The sequence below is a fragment of the Saccopteryx bilineata genome, chromosome 3, assembly GCF_036850765.1.
Source record: "Saccopteryx bilineata isolate mSacBil1 chromosome 3, mSacBil1_pri_phased_curated, whole genome shotgun sequence".
In the NCBI taxonomy this organism is placed as follows: Eukaryota; Metazoa; Chordata; class Mammalia; order Chiroptera; family Emballonuridae; genus Saccopteryx; species Saccopteryx bilineata.
The window spans coordinates 310,403,753-310,422,694 of record NC_089492.1 but is presented as its reverse complement, the minus strand read 5'-3'; the positions used below and the strand labels follow the sequence as shown (position 1 = coordinate 310,422,694).

General features: G+C 53.6%; 2 protein-coding genes across 5 annotated transcripts; both read right to left on the bottom strand.

Annotated features, from left to right (window-relative positions):
• Positions 1 to 76: 76 nt before the first annotated feature.
• Positions 77 to 5,474, bottom strand: DBP (D-box binding PAR bZIP transcription factor). Of its 2 annotated transcripts, XM_066271631.1 has the most exons (4): positions 5,186 to 5,474; positions 3,833 to 4,240; positions 2,049 to 2,260; positions 77 to 565 (listed from the first exon to the last, which is right to left on the bottom strand). In XM_066271631.1, the coding sequence occupies exons 1-4, from the start codon at positions 5,322 to 5,324 to the stop codon at positions 350 to 352; spliced, it is 975 nt and encodes a 324-aa protein (XP_066127728.1). In that variant the 5' UTR covers positions 5,325 to 5,474; the 3' UTR covers positions 77 to 349. The 2 variants fall into 2 exon arrangements, with proteins under 2 accessions (XP_066127728.1, XP_066127727.1); XM_066271630.1 differs by lacking the exon at positions 5,186 to 5,474 and having other exon boundaries at positions 3,833 to 4,680.
• Positions 5,475 to 6,342: 868 nt separating this feature from the next.
• Positions 6,343 to 11,164, bottom strand: CA11 (carbonic anhydrase 11). Of its 3 annotated transcripts, none has more exons than XM_066271635.1 (9): positions 10,551 to 11,159; positions 10,393 to 10,467; positions 9,548 to 9,690; positions 8,378 to 8,563; positions 8,062 to 8,157; positions 7,826 to 7,898; positions 7,581 to 7,735; positions 7,211 to 7,376; positions 6,343 to 6,465 (listed from the first exon to the last, which is right to left on the bottom strand). In XM_066271635.1, the coding sequence occupies exons 1-9, from the start codon at positions 10,615 to 10,617 to the stop codon at positions 6,440 to 6,442; spliced, it is 987 nt and encodes a 328-aa protein (XP_066127732.1). In that variant the 5' UTR covers positions 10,618 to 11,159; the 3' UTR covers positions 6,343 to 6,439. The 3 variants fall into 3 exon arrangements, with proteins under 3 accessions (XP_066127732.1, XP_066127731.1, XP_066127730.1); XM_066271634.1 differs by lacking the exon at positions 6,343 to 6,465 and adding an exon at positions 6,548 to 6,648 and having other exon boundaries at positions 9,548 to 9,660; positions 10,551 to 11,164; XM_066271633.1 differs by lacking the exon at positions 6,343 to 6,465 and adding an exon at positions 6,551 to 6,648 and having other exon boundaries at positions 10,551 to 11,162.
• Positions 11,165 to 18,942: the final 7,778 nt, after the last annotated feature.

The window sequence follows — 18,942 nt, the reverse complement described above, 5'->3', positions numbered from 1 at the left end:
CACGAACTACAGCCAGTGTGACCCGCTGGCCTTGAACTGGGGCCAGGGAGCTGCCTCCTCCCCCACGACAGGTGGCTCTGGGTTATCAAGATTTATTCAGGATCGTGTTAACGGAGGCGGTGGGAGGATGGGGTCCCCGACGTGCCGGGGGCGTACACAGAGAACCCTCCCTCGCGGGGGAGGCTTGCTTTTTCTTAAAAATATAAATGTATTTATCTGCATCATTACGTCCTTGGGGCACCCAGCTGGCTGGCCCGTGGGCCACAAGGTAGGGAGGGAAGAAGGTGTTGGGGCACAAGTCTGAGTGAGGCAAAGGAGAGCCCCGCCGGGTGAGGGTGAGGAGGCAGCCTCACAGGGCTCCATGCTGGGCCTGGTAGCGGGACAGCACAGCGCGGTAGTGGGACAGCTCCTGGCGCACGGCCACCACCTCCTGCCGCAGCAGGGCGTTCTCCTTCTCCAGGAAGGCCGCCCGCACCGATATCTGGTTCTCCTTAAGCCGCCTGGCGTCGCGGGACCGCTTGGCTGCCTCGTTATTCTTGTACCGCCGACTCCAGTACTTCTCATCCTAGGGGTGCGAAGGTGGGCAAGCACTGAGGTCCAGAGGGGCCCCGGCCACAGCAAGAAGGAGCAATTCTGCTTGTTCCTTCAAGGACCAGAGGGGATCTAAAAGACCTCCAGGGCTGCTTCTTGCCGAGCATGGGGACTAAAGGATACCGGGTCTCCCCTGGGATGGGTACCCAAGGGTCTGCCCTTCTTGGGTCCTGGTTGCTAAGAAAAGCAGGCCCCAACAACAGTGAAGGTATGAGAGAGCCTCCTACCCCAAACCACTGGGTTTCAAGCCTCTTAAGGTGCAAAGCAGACCCTACCCTCACTTGACAAAGGGTCTGCGATTAGCTCCGGCTTGCTAGGGATGCTTATTCCCTAGTAACAGGACCTGCAGGGTATGAAAGCTCCCAGTAAAAGCACCACCCTATACATCACCTTTCCAGATCCTGGTTACTAAGGAGAGCCTAGCCTCCCTAGTGATAGGATTTGATGTCCCATAAAATTCTCCTAGAGCTGGTCCCTTTGGGCCTGGTTGCCAAGACAACCTCATCCCTCCTTAACAAACAAAAGTAAGGTGGTCCCAAGGACTGCAGCTGGTCTCTGACCTACTGCCTTAAATAGAGGCCAGGGAGCTGTCCCCTGCCCAACACATCCTGGTTACTTGAAGAGTTGCCTTTTAGTAGATAGAAGAGATTATCATGAGACCTCCCTACATGACTATGCCCAGAATTCTCTAGTCCTGGAATTCAGTTGACCCTCATTTAATTGAAGCTTCATTCCTGCTTGCTAGGACAAATCTAGTCCCTAGCAATAGGGCCCTGTGGCAGGAGAAACCACCAATGTAAATTAGGCTCATAGGACAGTCCTAGCTGCTTTGAGTAGTTATGTGAAGGCACAGCCAAGTCTTGTGAGAGAAACCCAGGCACCTCTTGTTAGGGAAGACCCCAGTACTGGAAAAGACAGAATGCTAGAAAGTACCCAAATCAGAATGTGGCCCTGGCTACCAATGGGAACCTGAGGCTTCTTGCCAATGAGGCAGTCCAGACCCAGGAAACAAAGGACTAGGGGGCTGCCTCCTAGGCGGATGCAATCACCCCAAAGGATGCCTCAAATCAGAGATCAAAAGACAAGCCCCAGCCTGGCTGGCCACTAAGAAGAGACAGACTGATACTCTATTGTGAAGAAATACTATCCTTAGCAACTGAGCTCGGCAGAACCTGAATCCTGCCCCACTGAGGGGTTTGGGTCCAGCTGACAGGAGAAACTCCAGTCTGTACAACTCAGTCCAGCAGGGCTGCTTGAGTCTCTGCCCCACAATGATACCATCTTCATAAATCTCAAGCCCAAAATTTTGCCCCCTTGCACCCATGGCCAAAAAGAACTAATCCTTGGCTGTAGAACCTGAGAGCTAATCCTAGGAAGAGCCCAGGCGTAACTCTAAGGAGCCCTGGCTGTAGGGGCTGTGCTGGCCAAGCCTGTGTTCAACATCTGGCAGTGCTCACCTTCTGCTCCTCTGGCACCTGAATCTTCCTTGCCTTCTTCATGATGGGCTGGGGCTTAAGCTCCTCCTCTGAGAAGCGATGTCTCCGAGGGTCAAAGGTCTCATGGCCAGGAATGCTTGACAGGGCTAGATCAGCAGGGTCGGGTTCAAAGGTCATCAGTACCTCCACGGTATCTGGGTCCACAGGGCTGGGTGTGTCCCGAGAGGTCAGACCTTGGGGAAATAGAATGTTATCACCGAGTGTGTATTTATTTTGGGGAGGTGTTCCCAGATGCTATCCCCTACTCAGAGATTATATCCACTCAGATATATCCACCACAATGAAGGTCAACATAAAGCTTGCCAGGGATCCAGCTCCCTAATATAAAATACAAGGGCTCCCTAAGTCACAAAGACGCTTAGAAATCATGGAATCAACTCCATTTTTACAAACAGGGAAACTGTGACCCATTCTTCCCCTTACTTGTCCTAAGTTACAGTTGAGTCTGGGCTATTGCTTCTAAAACCTCAAGATTTCGGAGTCAGTGTTAGCTTCTTCCTCATAGACTAGCCCGAATCCTTCTTACTGAATCCCTGACCAACGTCGACACCCTAAGCTGTGCAGGGGAAAGGAATTCAATGTATTGAAAAGACATCAAGAGCCTCTTACGACTATTAGCTCTCAAGAGTTAGGGAAGAGAAGCGGAAAGAGCTCTAAGATTCCAGAAGGTTGGTTCAACAGGGGCGGGAGGTCTGTGCCTTTAAGAGCTAGCAAGTAGGGTTCAGCTGAGGACACCAGTTCAGGGCCGAGTCACGTGCTGGCGCCTGCTTTCCCGCCCTCCCTCTGCCTAGCCAGGGCTCCCTCACGTTCCCCAGGACCCTCCCCTTCCCACGTGACTGCGCGTGCGCGGAACACTAAGGAGGTTAGGAGAGGACTCACGTGGTGCGGGAGTGTGCGGCTGGGAAGGGGAGGGCCCTGGTTCTGCCTGGAGGCCGGGCCAGAAGCAGGTGTGTCCTGGAATCCCCAACCTGCTGCCCGGCCCTGGAGACCCCAAGGTGCCAGACGTAGCACACCTTTCCTTTTGCTCCCGCGGGTCTCTCAGCTGGGACCCCTCAACCTCCAAGGATCCAGTCCCCCTTGCTCTCTGGGAAATACAGGAGAACCAGTCCCCTCGATCTTCTCCTAATCCCCTCGCCACTGGAGTACACACCATTCAGGGATCTCAGGCACTTCCTCTCCTAGGAATATAGGAAGCTCTCACCCCAGTGGAAGACCTAGAATGAAGATCCTCGGCCTTCTCCCCTCTGCTAGACTGCAGGACCCCAGGATCCTAGCCCTTCTTTAGTGGGGGATGCAGAAACCAGAGCTGACAGCCCCTTCCGTGTGCGGAAAGTATGCCCAGCCCCAGCCTGGCCTAGGAGTTCGCTCCTACCCCAGTTCCACCAATTCCAGGCCCAGAATATGGGGACACAGTCCACAGATCACTCCGGTGTTCTGGGCTCCCAGTCCCAGCTCCATGAGTTCCCACGTTCCATAGAAAAGTCCACACTAGTGCCCAACTAGGTAGACTTTCTGGAATTAAGGGGTCCCAAGTCCCTCCTATCCGATGGAACCTGGATACCCAGTCCTTCATCCATTAGGGGACATACAAAACCTCATCCCATCTCCCGACATCCCTCGACTAGGGAACCCAGAATTCAGCTGGGCAGCCCAGGCCCACAGACTGAAAGAAACGCTGTGTGGCACAGCCATACCCTCTGTACACTAAGCCCCGCCCACCCATGGTCCTGCCCCAGCCGCTGCACCTGCGCGATGGCCGGCGGCCCCGAGGACAGCCCGGGAGGGGGCGTGCCCGGGCGAGGAGCGAGGGGAAGAAGAGCCGCAGGAGCCTGGTCCCGGGGAGGGTGCGGGCGTGCGCACGGGCGAGGGCGCCGGTGACGGGCCGCCTGGGGGCGGCGGACTGGGAGGGAGCCCGTGCTCCAGCAGGAAGGCGTCTAGGTCCACGTACTCCACGTCGCCGAATGGCAGCGTCCGATCCCACAGCAGCGGCGCCAACAGACTCGGGCCAGGTGCGGCCGCTGGGCGCCCCCGTGGGGACCCGCCGCCCACCACCGCCCCAGCTGGGGCATCCACCGGACCCGCCGTCTCCAGGATCGGCCCGGGAATTGTGGCTGCCGGCAGAGCCGCTTTGCGCTCCTTTTCCTTCAGGAGACCTGGGGGGCCAGGAAGACCCGTCAGGGGAGGGAGGAAGAGGAAGGATAGAGAAGAGACCCCCCCAAGGCAGGGAAACAGCAGGAAGGGGAGGATAGAGACCCACAAGATGAATATCCAGAGAAAGAGGGGACAGACGGGGATGGGGAGACCGGAACGGAGGGCAAGGACCCAGGCAGAGGAGAGGACAGAGACGAGAGAGAGAGACCCATAGACAAAGATCAGAGACGGGAGCGACAGAGACCGAGAAAGGGGGACAGAGACCCAGAGAGAGATAGACATTCAGAAAGAGGGAGGAGGACAGGGACCCAGAGAGAGGGGAGGTCAGAGATGCAGAGAGAGATGGGCACAGAAACCCGGTAAGGGACAGACATAGAAAGGGGCGGAAGTTCAGACAGAGGTAGGGTAAGGGTTGGGCAGGTGAGCGAAAAAAATAACAACTGATTCCTCTGTAATAACCCCCCCCCGCGCGCGCACTGTACACCCTTCTCCCCGCCCCCACACTCTGTAAGGGACAGGAAGGGGCTCTATTCCTGGGGCACATTCCTCATCCCTAGACTCCATGTGACCCCAAGAGGCCCCGCCCAAGCCCGTGTCACCACCGTGTGAGCATCCGACACACCCCCTCCCTCCTCCCTGGACCCCAGGGGTCCAGACTCTAGGAACCAAAAGAAAGAGGGGTTTGGGGCCTAGACTCTTGGGTCTTCTGGGAGGACCCTGGGAGGCCTGGGCTCCTGGGCCCTCGGGGTGGACGGACTTGAGAGCCGATACCTTTGGGTGCTGGGTGCTGAAAGATCTGGGGGCCTAAACACCTTAGTAAATGGGCAAATAAAGGTTGGGAAGATGGACTCTCGGCACGTAGGGGGTAACTGGACCCCCTCCACCAGCACCTGAGTCCCTAAGGGAGTAGGGTGTCTGAGCTGGGTGGGGTGGGGGCTAGAACTCACAGCTGGCTGGTTCTTTGGGCTTGCTGGTCCCTTGCAGAAGGCTCCGCAACCCAAGCAGCGCTCCCCCGCCAGGGGGGGCCCCGGCCGGGCTGCCCAGCAGCAGGGGGGCCGGGGTCCTGTCGCTCACGGGCCGCGCCATCGCCGGGCACCTGCCCGCAAGTTCACGGGCTCATCAAGAGGCGAAGAGCTGGCCTGCCAGTCAGTGGTACACTGCTGTGGTTCGGGCAAGTGTCTGCCCAGGGACGGGCGAGCGTAGCTTGAAATATTCCAGTATCCAGAACAGTGCAAATCCTAGGAGCGACGGGGATTTGGAGTCCTCGCTGCAGAAACGTGCAACTCTAGAGGGTCCCAGGAGACCATGCAGTCTGGGTAAGGGAGTGATCAAATCAAGCGGCCAGCTCTTTGCAACAGAGGGTTTAAGGGGACTCAAGGCGTTGCTTCTGTAAGGTGGGCGAGCGTGGCTCTTGCAAAATCTGCAGCTCTCAACGGAAGGCGCTTGCAATCTGCACCAAGAGGTGTGCGCGGAGGGGCGGGGGAGGGGGCAGGAGGAGGTGGCTGCCTTGAGGCGTGGCCAAAGCAAACTTCTTTCGCGGAAAAAAAAAAAAAAATCCAAACCAAAACACCCGACGCCACAGTGAGCACCCCTCCTCTCGGCCCCCGCCCGCCTCTAGGGCCATGCTTCCCAGCCGCGTGCCTCCCTCGGGCTGAAACTGCTGGCCAATCGCGTCCCTACCCCTCGAGGCGCATAGCCAATGGGACCCCTGAATCTGCCAAGGCCCAAGATGCAGGAGGGGCCCGGTGCGTGAAGTTGCCTGGATTTTTTTGTGGGAGGCGGGACCCTGACCTACATTTGGCCAATGGAAGACAGCGCTGGGGGCGGGACCGTGACCTAGTTCGAGCCAATGAGGCAGGCGGGAGGAGGAAGCACATGGCTCTGCGCGTGCTGCCTGACCCGGAGAGTGGGTAAGGGGTGGAGGGTGGAGGGTGGAGGGGAAGAGGCACAGCTTAAAGGAGCCGCAGGTCCAAGCGACTGTTTTAGGAAACAGGAAACCAAGACCCGAATAGTGGGGTTTAGGAAGAGGGAGATTAGTTCCCAAAAGAAGGCTGCCATTCTCTAATACCCCACCGCGCCTAGAATTAGACCACTGAGAAACAGGAAATGTTCTGTCCCTTTAATAGCTTTGTTTTGGGGGTAACTCCCCTCCCCTCTTGGGTAGGGTTGGGAAGGGAAGGCGCAATCCTCGATGGGGCGTCTCAGCGACCGTGGGGGGCACCATCCACTGTAAGACAGACGATAATGATTGGGGACGTTAGTTTAGGGCACGGTAGGATGGACCGTGTAGGGGCGTGCAGTGGGCGGGGCCTGGGCCGCGTAGGGCTCTACCACCCCGAGGCTGAGAAGGGGGCACCGGAATATACCAGGTTGAGAAGTTGGGAGAAAAGGTCCGGCAGTGGGCTCAGTCCTAGAGAGGGAGCAGCAGGGTGGAATAGGGAAGTTCATTTCAGCATCAGACTGAACTACGTGAACTAATTCTTTGGGGGGGTCTGGAATGTACCATGTTGAGAAGCCACAGAGGTGGCCGTTGGGATCGCAGGCTGAACCGAGAGGAGGAAGTAGGAAGGGAAAGGAATTGAACTATGTTGTTCTCAGTAAAGGGGGCTATCAGATTATGGAACAGCATAAGGTTATATTACATGGAAACTGGAAATGGATCCGGATTCTACCACTCTGGAAAGCCATAGTAATAGGAACCGCGGACCAACCGTTAATCGTACCACAAAGAAGCCAGGGCTCTCGGGTTATATACCAAGGTCCAAGTTGTAAGCAGGAATGACAAATCATGGACCAGCAATGGTCTATGGCAAGGAACGCTGACACATAGGGAGGAGGGAGAAAGCGAATGAGAACTGAGGAGGCTGGACTATAAAGAAGCAGCAAAGGCGAGTAGGACTGTATCACATTGACACACCATCGGGATACAGGCGGGTTAGACCAAGGGGGTGGGGGGGGACGGACGACCATACCATGCAGGCGGTAGTTGGGGCCTCGGCAGCGCCTCTCGGGGTGCCGGGGGTCCCTGTTGCCCCTCAAGGCCCTGTGGGCCAAGGGCTGCAGGGGCCGGCCATTACCGCTGAGGCTCTGGAAGATCTGGGATGGAGGATTCTGGCTCAGGAGTCTCAGGGAATGCATCTGCCACGGGAGGGGGTGGTGGGAAACTGGGAGTGAATAATGAATGGTTCTGGTGACCTTACACAGGAAATCCCGCCCTGGGAGTAGATCAGAGGGGCCTTGCTCAGATCCACCCTAGCCCCAAGGGTCATCTGACCCTCTGACCCCCTCCAAATCCCAGTCAAGGTGGAGAAGGAGGGTAGCTGAGGCAAGAATAAGGGTCACCTGGAGGGAGGTGATATTGAGGGCCCGGTCAATGAGGATCCAGGTGACAGTCTCAGAGCAGGGCGGGGTGCTGAGAGAGCCCTGATAGGTGATGAAGCCAAAGGAGTCAGGGAATAGTAGCTCCAGGTTCAGGTCTTGAAGAAAGTAGGCATCGTCTGCGGGCATATTGCGCTAGAGTGAAGAGGGGTACCCCTCTTGAGCTCCCCTCATGTACACACGTCTCCACCAACACACTAGGGACTTACTCTTGTAGGAGATGCGAGTGATGGTGTCGCGGTTAAGGAGGCGGCTGAGGAATGGGTTTGAGCTGCCAGCCACCTGTGTGAGGATACATGAGGTGAGAAGGTAGGAACCCAGAAGCCCAAGCCCTCCATCCATTCCCTAGTACCCAGGAGTCTGGGCCTCCCAGCATCCCTCTTCCTCAGACCCCAGATTCCAGGTGCCCAGCTCCGCCCTCTCTCCGAATCTTGCCTGGGCTCACATTGACAAAGAAGCTGAGAATGGCCAGGCCATTGGGGCCCCGGGAGGCAGCGCTGAGGTTTCCGTAGAGTTCTTGGTTGAAGTGGATGAGCTGCACCTGGGAGGAAAACACAGAGAATGGGGTTCCCCAACAGAAGGGGCAGAGAAAACAGGTGCATTTCTGGGCCTTTGGAGGTCCCAAGTCAGGTTAAGGATTAGTGCTAGGGAGGATGCAGTTCTGTGGGGAGGACGTAGGGAGGCATTAAGAGGAGGGTGTGGTGGGAGGCATTGGGTTGACTCAGGCCAAGGGCCAAGGGTTAAAGGTTAGTGGCCTGCACCTCAGCAGAGAAACCCTGGTGATTGATCTGGTGTTCAGAGCCGGCTCCATCACGTGCCCCAAATAGCAGCCGCAGTTCACTGAGTCGGTGGCTATAAAGGAGGGGACCCCCAGACACATTGACCACGGGCCGGGGTGCAGGCAGGAAAGACACATGGCGACCGGTGTTGTACAGGGTTCCCCGGAGCTGTGGGAGAGGTGGAAGCCCACATGGGAACACAGAAGATCTCTTTCCTCCCATTTCCACTTCTACATTTCCCACTTCCAACAATCATTTAATCATTCAGCATAGTTTGAGCACCAGTAAGCCATGAGCAAAGGAGAGAATTGTGATGGAAGCCAGATGGGCAATTATGGGGCATTTTTTATATTTTTCTTTAAATAATTGAATGTATAACATCTGGCACAGTGCCAAACAACTATTTGTTATTATTACTTATTCTGATAGAAGGATTTTGAACAGAAGAGGTATGATCTGGTTTGGGTTTTTAAACCTCTCTGGCTATGGGGGGGAGAATGGATTGCAGGAGGCAGAGAGGCAGGTCAGCAAGGAAGTTATGGCACCTGTCCAGGTGCAAGACGATGGTGGGGACAGTGGAGGTGACAAGAAATGAAAAGATGAATGTTCTTTAGCAGGGAGGCTAGAAAGGACACACTGGAAATGGGAATGAAGGAGAGAACAAGATGGAGAATAACTCCAAGGCTTTAGCTGGGTAGCAGAGTGAAGGATGGTGCCTGCTCTTATAAGATGTGGTATTGCATAGTGGGCAAGAGCATGGATGCTGGGGCAGCACTGCCTGGGTCTGAATCCCAGCGCTGGCACTCTCTAGCTGTGTGACCTCAGGCAAATAACTTAACCTCTCTGTGCCTCAATTTCTGCATCCATAAAATAAAGATAATATTAGCACTTATTTCATGGTGTTGCTGGAAGAATTAGAGGGTTTAACAAGCTTTTAAGTTAGTGACTCACACAGGAAACATTCTGTTTCACCATTGCTTCTAGAGAGATGGGGAGACTAGGGAGCCATGTGTGGGGATGGAAGAACAGGTGATCCATTTTAGAGTGGAAGGAGCCTCCTCTCCACCCAGCAGGTACCCCTTCTTTCCCAAGGCTGGCCTCCACTCTGCCCACCCCAGTGGATTTGGTAACCCCTCCCGCCAGGCCCCTTACCTTCTCTCCCCCAGTGCTGAGCCTCAGTGGGGGCAGGAAGGGGTCATAAAGAACCCTCTTCAGCTCTACATCCACGGGGCTCTGCCGCTTCCCCACCGCACACAGACTCCAGGCTGCGTTCACCAGGCCCCAGAAGGGAGGCCCTGGGGGCAGGGGCAGGGCAGGGAGGGAAAGGGAGTCAGAAATACAGATTGGATCCAAACGTTGGCATCTGTTGAGAAGGCTGTAGGCTGGGCTGGGGTCCTGGACTCCTGAATCTGAGGGAGAAGGGGGCTGGGGTCCAGAATCCTGGGTCCTATAAGAATCTTGGAGGAGTTTCTTAAGATCCCCTAACATTTCCAAGCCTCTCCTTGATCAAACCTATCTTAAATGAAGTCATTGGAAAAGAAACTACGACTCCCAGCAGGCCCTACTAGGGCTGCCTGCCTACTTATCCACTGCCTGCCTGCCCCACAACCCATGGGAGTTGTAGTTCCTTCAGTCTCCCCTGCAGAACAGCTGGATAATGAATTTACCAGAGAGAGGAGTTCCAAGAGAGGGCTGGACAAGGCAGGGGAGGGGGCCACTGAACCTCTCTGGTTACCAGCAGGAGCCAGGACCTGCTTGCCCCTTTCCCTGAAAATAACATTCACTCTTCCACCCCCACACTTTCCTTCCACTCACTCCCACTCACTACTTGAAATGCGCATGTATAATGTCCCATGGTGAGCCACTGGGTTTCAAAGGCTGGGCCGGACTCCTGAGGGAGGAAGGGAGGGGCTGGGACTCCTGGGGAGAAGAGGGTTCCTGGGTCCGAGGAAGGAGGTACCCGGGGCTGGACTGCTGGGTCCCTTCCCTGGCTGCACCTGGCACGAAGTTTCCCTGGAGATTATCCTTGTAGCTCCACCAGTCCTCGGGGTCAGGTGCGGGTCCGATGTGAGCTGGGGAGAGAGCAGCCTGAACCCCACACCATGACACCCCCCGCCCCTCCCTCAGGGGCTCCTGCCCCTACCCCAGGCCTTACCTGCCGCCCCCAGTGCAGCCCAGAGTACCAGCGCTTGAGGGGCGCTCAGACTGGCTGCACCGCCCATCCCCGGGAGGCCTCTGGGCGACCCCTTCCCAGTGTCCCCGTCCCTCTCTCAGCTCTTCCCTCTCTTGTCTGTGGGACCCTGTCTCTCCTGGACTTCCAGCCTTGCTCTTCTCCCCACGGGGTGTTCTAGTTCTTCAAATACCAAGCCAGCGGGAGACTGAGATGCCCCCGACTCACTCCTCTCTCTCCTCCCCTCGGTGCTTCTCCTTCCTCCTTCCTCCCAACCCTCCAGACTCCTTCTGTCTCCTGTTCTACTCTGCTCTGTGCCTTCTGCCTCTCCCTGGGGTTACCTCTAGGTTTCTAATCTACACCCTTCTTGGCTCTTTTCTTAAGCTCTCCCTAACTCCATGTCCCCATCCTGCTTCTCCCTCCTCCTCCTTCTCCTCCTCCTCCTCCTCCTCCTCCTCCCTCTCTCCCTTCTCTGCCCCTGCTCTCTTCCTTCCCTTCCCTTCCTCTTCACCTCCTCTCTCCCTCCCTCTAAGCTTCTCTCTCCACCTCCTCCTCTCCTACCTCTAATGTTTCTCTGTCTCTCTCTTCTCTCTTGTCCCTTCCTCCCTCTTACCCCTCCCTCTCGGTGTTAATTTTTTTGTGTGGTTGTTGGGGGGTGGGGGCGGGGGCTCTCACAGCACCAACACTCCTCTGGCTGGTGTGTGTGCGCGCGCGCGTATGTGTGCTTAGTGCCCATGGGGAAGGATAGAAGGGTCGCTGGGGCCGGGCAGGCGGGGGATGGCCGGGACACCTGGGGCCGGATCTGGCAGTTCCCATCCTCCGCAGAAGGGGGGAGGGGGCGCTTAAGGTGGAGCTGGGAGAGGCCTCCCAAATCTGCGTGCCCAGGACCCTGGCCCCAGAAATGCGGAGTGCCCTAGCTCTCCGAGACCCTGGCTGGAGCCCGCACAAACGCCGGCAGCCTTCGCGTGCTCCCCTCCAGCCTCCTCCAGGGGCTGCCTTAACCCGGCTGGGGATCCCCTGGGAGACCGGCGTGCGGTGCGGGCCGCTGACCAGGAGGGGGAGGCAGAGACCTGGAGAGGGAGATAGAGGTGGGGAGGAGGAGCCGGGAAGGCCCACGCGAGAGAGCCCGAGGTGAGGTCGGAGATTGCGGAGTCTCTGGAAGGGAAAGAGAGCCTGATCGATGCGGAGAGACGGGAGAGACATGGCGGATGGAGATGGCGGATGGAGACGGAAGGGCGAGAGACAGAGGCACACACTGAGAGAGAGATCACCCAGAAAAAAAGGAAAAGGATACACAGAATGAGAGAGACACAGGTGGAGGCAGAGAAAAGATACACAGAGACACACACATTTAGAGATAGAAGCAGAGAGACCCAGAGACAGAGAGATCCACCGGTGGGTTAGAGACAAAAACAAAACAAAAAACCCCACAAAAACAGAAGATGCTAGGCAGGAGCGAGTGGGGAGAGACAGATCAAAAGACAGAAGGGCACAGCAAACACTGAGGGGAGATAGGAGAGGAGAGAAGCAGACACACATGCACATCTGCAAATAGAGCTACTCATGGAGAGAAAGCTCTCAATAGGGAGGAACAGATGGCAGAAACAGAGACCCAGGTAGAGGGAGAGAGACCCTGAAACAGGAAACTGACCTAAATGAAGTCAGAAAGGCTTTCAGAGATAGAGAATTGGAAATAGACGTTTAAAGACCTAGCGATGAAGGGAGACAGATACCCCCCAGAGAGAGCAGACATGTAGAGAGACAGAGAAAACACAAGAAAGAAAGGTGAGGTTCTGACTAGGTAGCTTAGTTGGAGCGTGGTCTTGATACACCAAGGTTGCAGGTTCGTCCAGGGTCAGAGCACATACGAGAATCAACCCATGAATGCATGGATGGGTGGAACAACAAATCGATGTTTCCCTCTAAATAAACCTTGATTTGTAATTTTAAGAAAGAGAGATGTATATTAATTATCCATTGCCACATAACAAATTACCCCAAAATTTAGTGGCTTAACGCAACAAACGTTTATTGTTGCACAGTTTCTGAGGGTTAGGAATTTTGGAGCAATCTAGCTGGGTGGTTCTGGCTGGGGGCTCAGGTGAGAGTGCAGTTAGGCTATGGGCTGGAACTGCAGTCAATGCAGGCTTGACTGGGGCTGGAAGACCCACTGCCAAGCTCACCTACATGGTGGTGGGTAGGAGGCCGCAGCTCCTTCACACCGTCTTTTCTGTAGGACTGCTTGAGTGTCCTCACAATATGGCTGCCAGCATCCCCCAGAGTCAGTGATGGGAGAGAGAGAGAAAGAGAGGTGGCTTATACGACCTAATCTCCAAAGTCACACATAATTACTTAATCAGAAATGAGTCACTAAGTCCAGCCCACATTCAATGGGAAAGAGATTAGGCTCCTCCTCTTGAAGGGAAGAGTATCAAAATTTGTGGGCTTATTTTAAAACCATCACAGGTGGGGAGAGGAAGAGAGAAGAGCAATGGAGGGAGAGGTTGATCTTTCAAACCCTTGAGGCTTAGAGGTTGGTGAGATACTTACTCAGAAATGCAGAAGAGTCAGAGAGACAGAGGGCACTAAGGACACAGGAAAAAGAGGCAAGACAAAGGAAATAACAACAATAATAATAATAATGCCAGTAATAACAGCTGGCACCTACTGCATACCAGGCAAAATTCTGAGCATTTCTGTGAACCACTCATATAATCCTTACAGCTGCCCTATGAAGCAGAGGCTATTGTCCTATTTTACAGATGAGGAAATCAAGTCAGAGGGCATAGGTCATTTGTCCAGGTGCACTTAGAAGTGGTGGAGCAAGGAAGAAAAACAAAAGAGGGATGGAGAAAACATGATAAAGTCACATATGCAGAGAAATGGGGAAACTGACAGAAAAAGACCCACAGAAGTGCCCAGCTCTGATGGAGATATTCATCCATCAGAAGAAATGGCAGCTCCCCTGACCAAGAGTTTCCTAGATCCCAGGGCTGTGCCATGCATTTGGACGCTTCATTTCAACCCTTAAAGCTGCCCCATAAGCTGGGGGTACTGTTAGCTCCATTATACAAACAACACTGAGGCTCAGAGAGGTGAGTGGCTTGCCCAAGATAGAGTGGGTTGAATCCCCCCACCACCACCCAAAAGATATGGCCACCTATCTTTTCACACCTTTATCCTGTGAATGGACCTTATTTGGCAGAAGGTCTTTGCAGATGTAATTAAGTGAATGATCTTGAGGTGAGATCATCATACATTATCCAGATGAACCCTAAATCTAGTGACAAAGGTCCTTACAAGAGAAAGGCAGGAAGAGATTTGAGACAGAGGAGACAGTGATGTGAAGACACAGTTTGGGTGATGTGGCCACAAGCCAAAGAATGCCAGGAGTCACCAGAAGCTGAAAGATGTGAGGAGGACCCGTAGGGCCTTCGGAGGGAATATGGCTCTGCCAACACCTTGGTTTTGGACTTCTAGCCACCAGAATTGTGAGAGAATAAGTTTCTATTATTTTAAGCCACATGGTTTGTGGTAGTTTTTTATGGCAGCCAACCTCAGGGATGGCAGAAAATGATAAGAAAAACATGGAATTCTTCAGAGGCAAAGGCAATGAGTAAAACAGATACATGGGAAGGGAGAGACAGATAGAATAACACTGCAGGAAGGGCAGGGTCTACCTAAAATTCAGCTCTCTTCCTCCAGGAAGCTCTCCTTGACTTCCCAAGCTGAGTGGACATTTCGAATGCCCTGGGCTACTTCCATTAGAGCATAGATTTCACTAGAGGGGGACTGTGTCCCTGTGTCCCTTCCCTTGAGGGCCTAGTCCTAACCCATCTCTGTGTCCCCATCATCACACAAGAGTCCTCAGGAGAGAACATGGGCATGATGGAATGAGATGACTTTCCTGTTGTCTCCCCTCCCATCTGCTTGGGAGACATTCGAATTTTCTATAAGGCCCAGCGAGGGCTTTATTTCCTATGGGAAGTCTTCTTGATCTCACAGGCTGGTCCCTGTGCTGCCACCATGATTACACATGGCACTAGATGTGACTTGGCCTAAGTCTCTTCCCTACCCCATGCTCCCAGACTGGGAGTCTCACCAAGGTGAGTCCTGTTCTGATTCAGGTCTTGGTGCCAGCATTTCCCAGGGAGACTGCAGGGGAATATGTTGAGCAAATGAGTAAGTGAAGTAAAAGATAGTGACTGTGGGCCCTGGCCGGTTGGCTCAGTGGTAGAGCGTCAGCCTGGCATGCAGAAGTCCCGGGTTCGATTCCCGGCCAGGGCACACAGGAGAAGCGCCCATCTGCTTCTCCACCCCTCCCCCTCTCCTTCCTCTCTGTCTCTCTCTTCCCCTCCCGTAGCCGAGGCTCCATTGGAGCAAAGATGGCCCGGGTGCTGGGGATGGCTCCTTGGCCTCTGCCCCAGGCGCTAGAGTGGCTCTGGTCCCGACAGAGAGATGCCCCGGAGGGGCAGAGCATCGCCCCCTGGTGGGCAGAGCATCGCCCCTGGTGGGCGTGCCGGGTGGATCCCGGTCAGGCACATGCGGGAGTCTGACTGTCTCTCCCCGTTTCCAGCTTCAGAAAAATACACCAAAAAGAAAAAAAAGATAGTGACTGTGACATTTAGAAATGGGTAAAAAAGAAATAATTACATATATACTTTTTGCATGAGGGTTAAGTGGAAGGCTTCCTAGTGTAGGTGCTATTTTCCTCTCTTTCTGTCCCTATTCTCCTGGCCCAGGCTCAGACCTCATCTTCTCCACCAGTGTCGTCCCCATAGAATTATAATCAAGAAGTGGCATGCCCGACCTGTGGTGACGCAGTGGGTATGGTGTCAACCTGGAATGCTGAGGTCGCTGGTTTGAAACCCTAGGTTTGCCCAGTCAGGGCACATACAATAAGCAATCAATGAACAACTAAAGTGAAGCAACTGTGAGTTGATACTCCCCATTCCTCCTCCCCTACCTTTCTCTATAAAATCAATAAATAAAATCTTTAAAAATTTAAAAAAAAAAAAATAAATAAGTGACAGAGCAGGGAAGTGGCACAGGGCCCACCCTGGGAGATCAGGGAAGACTTCCTGGAGGAGGTGAGGTCCTCACTCCCCCTCAGTCTTCCTCCTCCAATCTACCCTCCACAGACCCCAGAAGGGTCTTTATATACCTAAAGTTCAGCCTGCTGCTCCCTAGTCATAGCTACCCCATAGCTCCCAGCACCCATGGACAAAACTTCCACCCCTAAACCTTTCTCAGCATGACAGAATCCTTCTTCTGTCCTTCAACCCTACTTCAGATGTCACTTGCTCTGGGGGAAGTTGCCTGACTTCCAGGCTGGGTTCAAGGCCTTCTCAGGGCTCCTCCAGTGAACAGATCCACCTCAATGATCGTCCATATCACTGCTTCTCACACAGGACTGAGTCTGCCCCTCCCCTGCTCATAGACCTCCCATGACTCCCTAGTGTCTCTGGGAAAAAACCTCAGCCTGGCCCTGGAGGACCCCCATGATCTGGACACCACCAGTCCCAGCCTCATCTATCTCTCTTACCACACCAGGCCCTTTGCAAAAATGGTTGCCTCTAAGTGGGGCTCTTTCCTAGTTCTCCGCTGGGCAAATCACTTTAGGAGTCCACACTTGCAGGAAGCCATCAGCAAAGCTGAGGTGGGCAGGGCCCTCCTCTGAGCCCAGGAAGCCAGCTGTGCCGCCTCTGTTAGAGTGCACAGACAGACCGGGCTCTGTGCCCGAGGCGGAGGGAATGGCCAGGCCAGAAGTGGGTCCCAGATGTGGATTTCACACCTATTTGTCTCAGGCGCTGGGAACAAAGTGTGGATCATAAGGAACATATGGGGCTTGCCCACTCCTCACTTTCATCTCCTACCTCCCCAGCCCCTGGGTGGGAGGCAGCAGGGCCCGGGCTGTCCAGGCCTGTATGGTTCCCACAGCCCCTCTTGGCCTCTTCAACCCTCTTTCCCTACTCTCTACTCCTACTTTCTTGGGGAGCCCAGCAAAATCCTCTTGTTCTATGTTCTAGCCTTCTGGGCTCTCCTTTTCTGGCTCTCCTTTTTGTCCATGGGTGCTGGGAGCTATGGGGGTAGCTATGACTAGGGAGCAGCAGGCTAAACATGTGGCCACTGCATGTTTAAATAATAACAAACTCAGAGGGCTCTTACTCTGTGCCAGGCACTGTTCTAAGCCCATGACATACACATATTAACTCATTTAATCCTCATAGTATGCCCTGTGGGTCACTTCCTATTATTATCATCATCATCTCTATTTTATGATGTTTTTGTTATTGATTTTAGAGAGAGAGAGAGAGAGAGAGAAAGGGGGTGAGGAACATCAACTCACAACAGTTGCCCCTTACATGTGCCTCGACTGCGCAAGCCTGGGGTTTTGAACTGGTGACCCCAGTATTCCAGATCCATGCTCCATCCACCGCGGCGCCACAGGTCAGGCTTAATAACCTCCAGTTTATAGATGAGAAAACTGAGGGACCAGGAGGGATTTGAACCCAAGCAGTCTGGCTTCAGTGTCCATGATCTTCATGAAAATGGTCTTTAAAACAGTGCTATTGATAAGAGCTTTCTGCAATGGTGAAAATCTTCTACGTCTGCTCTGTCCAATATGCTCATCACCAAACACCTGAAATGTGGCTAACACAACCGACAAACTAAATTTTTTTTTTCTGTATTTTTCTGAAGCCGGAAACAGGGAGAGACAGTCAGACAGACTCCCGCATGCGCCCGACCTGGACCCACCCGGCACGCCCACCAGGGGGCAACGCTCTGCCCACCAGGGGGTGATGCTCTGCCCCTCTGGGGCGTCGCTCTGCTGTGACCAGAGCCACTCTAGAGCCTGGGGCAGAGGTGGAGGAGCCATCCCCAGCACCCAGGCCATCTCTGCTCCAGTGGAGCCTCGGCTGTGGGAGGGGAAGAGAGAGACAGAGAGGAAGGAGAGGGGGAGGGGTGGAGAAGCAGATGGGCGCCTCTCCTGTGTGCCCTGGCCGGGAATCGAACCTGGGACTTCTGCATGCCAGTCCGACGCTCCACCACTGAACCAACCGGCCAGGGCCTGACAAACTAAATTTTAAAATTTATTTCATTTTAGTTCATTTAAATGAAAATTAAGCTACTGTATTGGACAGCTCAGCTCTAGAGAACTAAATTTGAGTGCCAGCTGCTTGCTGTGTGATGGTTGCTGACTCCTCACCTCTCTGACATAGATTTTCAAAAAATAGGTTTTGAACTCATCTTTTTATTCATTAAAAAAATTTTTTTTCTTAAGTGAAAATGGGGAAGCAGAGAGACTTCTGCATATGCCCTAACCGGGATCCACCCGGCAAGCCCCCTTTGGGGCAATGCTCTGCCCATCTGGGGCCATTGCTCCATTGCTCAGCAACCAAACTATTTTAGCACCTGAGGTGAGCCCATGGAGCCATCCTCAGCACTAGGGCCAACTTGTTCCAACCAAGCCATGGCTACGGGAGGGGAAGAGAGAGATAGAGAGAAGGGAGAGTGGGATAGGTGGAGAAGCAGATGGTCACTTCTCCTATGTGCCCTGACTGGGAATCAAACCTGAGACTTCCACATGCCAGGCTGACACTCTACCGCTGAACCAACTGGCCAGGGCTCATTTGTAAATTTTTATTTATTGATTTTAGAGAGAGAGGTAGAGGAGCGAGAGAGAGAGAGATTGATTTGTTGGTCTACATATTTATGCATATATTTGTTGATTCTTCTCTGTGCCCTGACCAGAGATTGAAACCACAACCTTGGCATATTGGTTAGACAAAGCTCTGACCAACTGAGGTATCCCACCAGGGCCTCTCTGAGCTAGTTTCCTCATTGAAGAGGTGGTTAAGAATTTTAGCCAAACCCAAACACAGCCGAATTTGAATCCCTGCCTCCATCTCAAAGTAGATGAGCCTCAGTTTCTTCATCTGTATAGTGGGAATAATAATAGGACCGACCTATTTATTCAACAAATATTTATTGAGGCCCTGGCTGGATAGCTCCATTAGTTAGAGTGTCATCTGGAAGTGCAGAGGTTGCTAGTTCAATCCCTGCTCAGGGCACATAGAGGAACAGACCTATGTTCTTACTCTTCTCTCTCCCTTCCTCTCTCTCTAAAATGAATAAATAAGAAAAAAATTAAAAACAAAACCAAACAAAAAAACCCAAATATTTATTGATTACCTATTATGTTCTAGGGTAGCAGTATCAAACAAAACAGACCAAATCCAAGGTCAGGGCAGTAGAAGGTGGGATGGAATGTCATGGCCAGACATCAACTACTAACAATTCAAGTCTGTTCTTTCCTGGAAATGCCAAAAAGCTGCTCTGCCTAGCACCTCATGATGTCATAGTATACACTGGG

Bases quoted from the DNA above. Each gene is read 5' to 3' on its own strand.
- DBP (XM_066271630.1), bottom strand. From the start codon at position 4,520: ATGTCTATCTCTCTCTGGGTCTCTGTCCCCCTTTCTCGGTCTCTGTCG. The intron at 2,261-3,832 runs GTGCAGCGGCTG...TATTTCCCCAAG, and splicing joins GGCCGCCGGCCATCGCGCAG to GTCTGACCTCTCGGGACACA. The intron at 566-2,048 runs GTGAGCACTGCC...TCGCACCCCTAG, and splicing joins AGGTGCCAGAGGAGCAGAAG to GATGAGAAGTACTGGAGTCG.
- CA11 (XM_066271633.1), bottom strand. From the start codon at position 10,617: ATGGGCGGTGCAGCCAGTCTGAGCGCCCCTCAAGCGCTGGTACTCTGG. The intron at 9,691-10,392 runs GTGCAGCCAGGG...CCCTGCCCCCAG, and splicing joins CCAGGGAAACTTCGTGCCAG to GGCCTCCCTTCTGGGGCCTG. The intron at 8,564-9,547 runs GTAAGGGGCCTG...CCTCTCCCACAG, and splicing joins TCAGCACTGGGGGAGAGAAG to CTCCGGGGAACCCTGTACAA.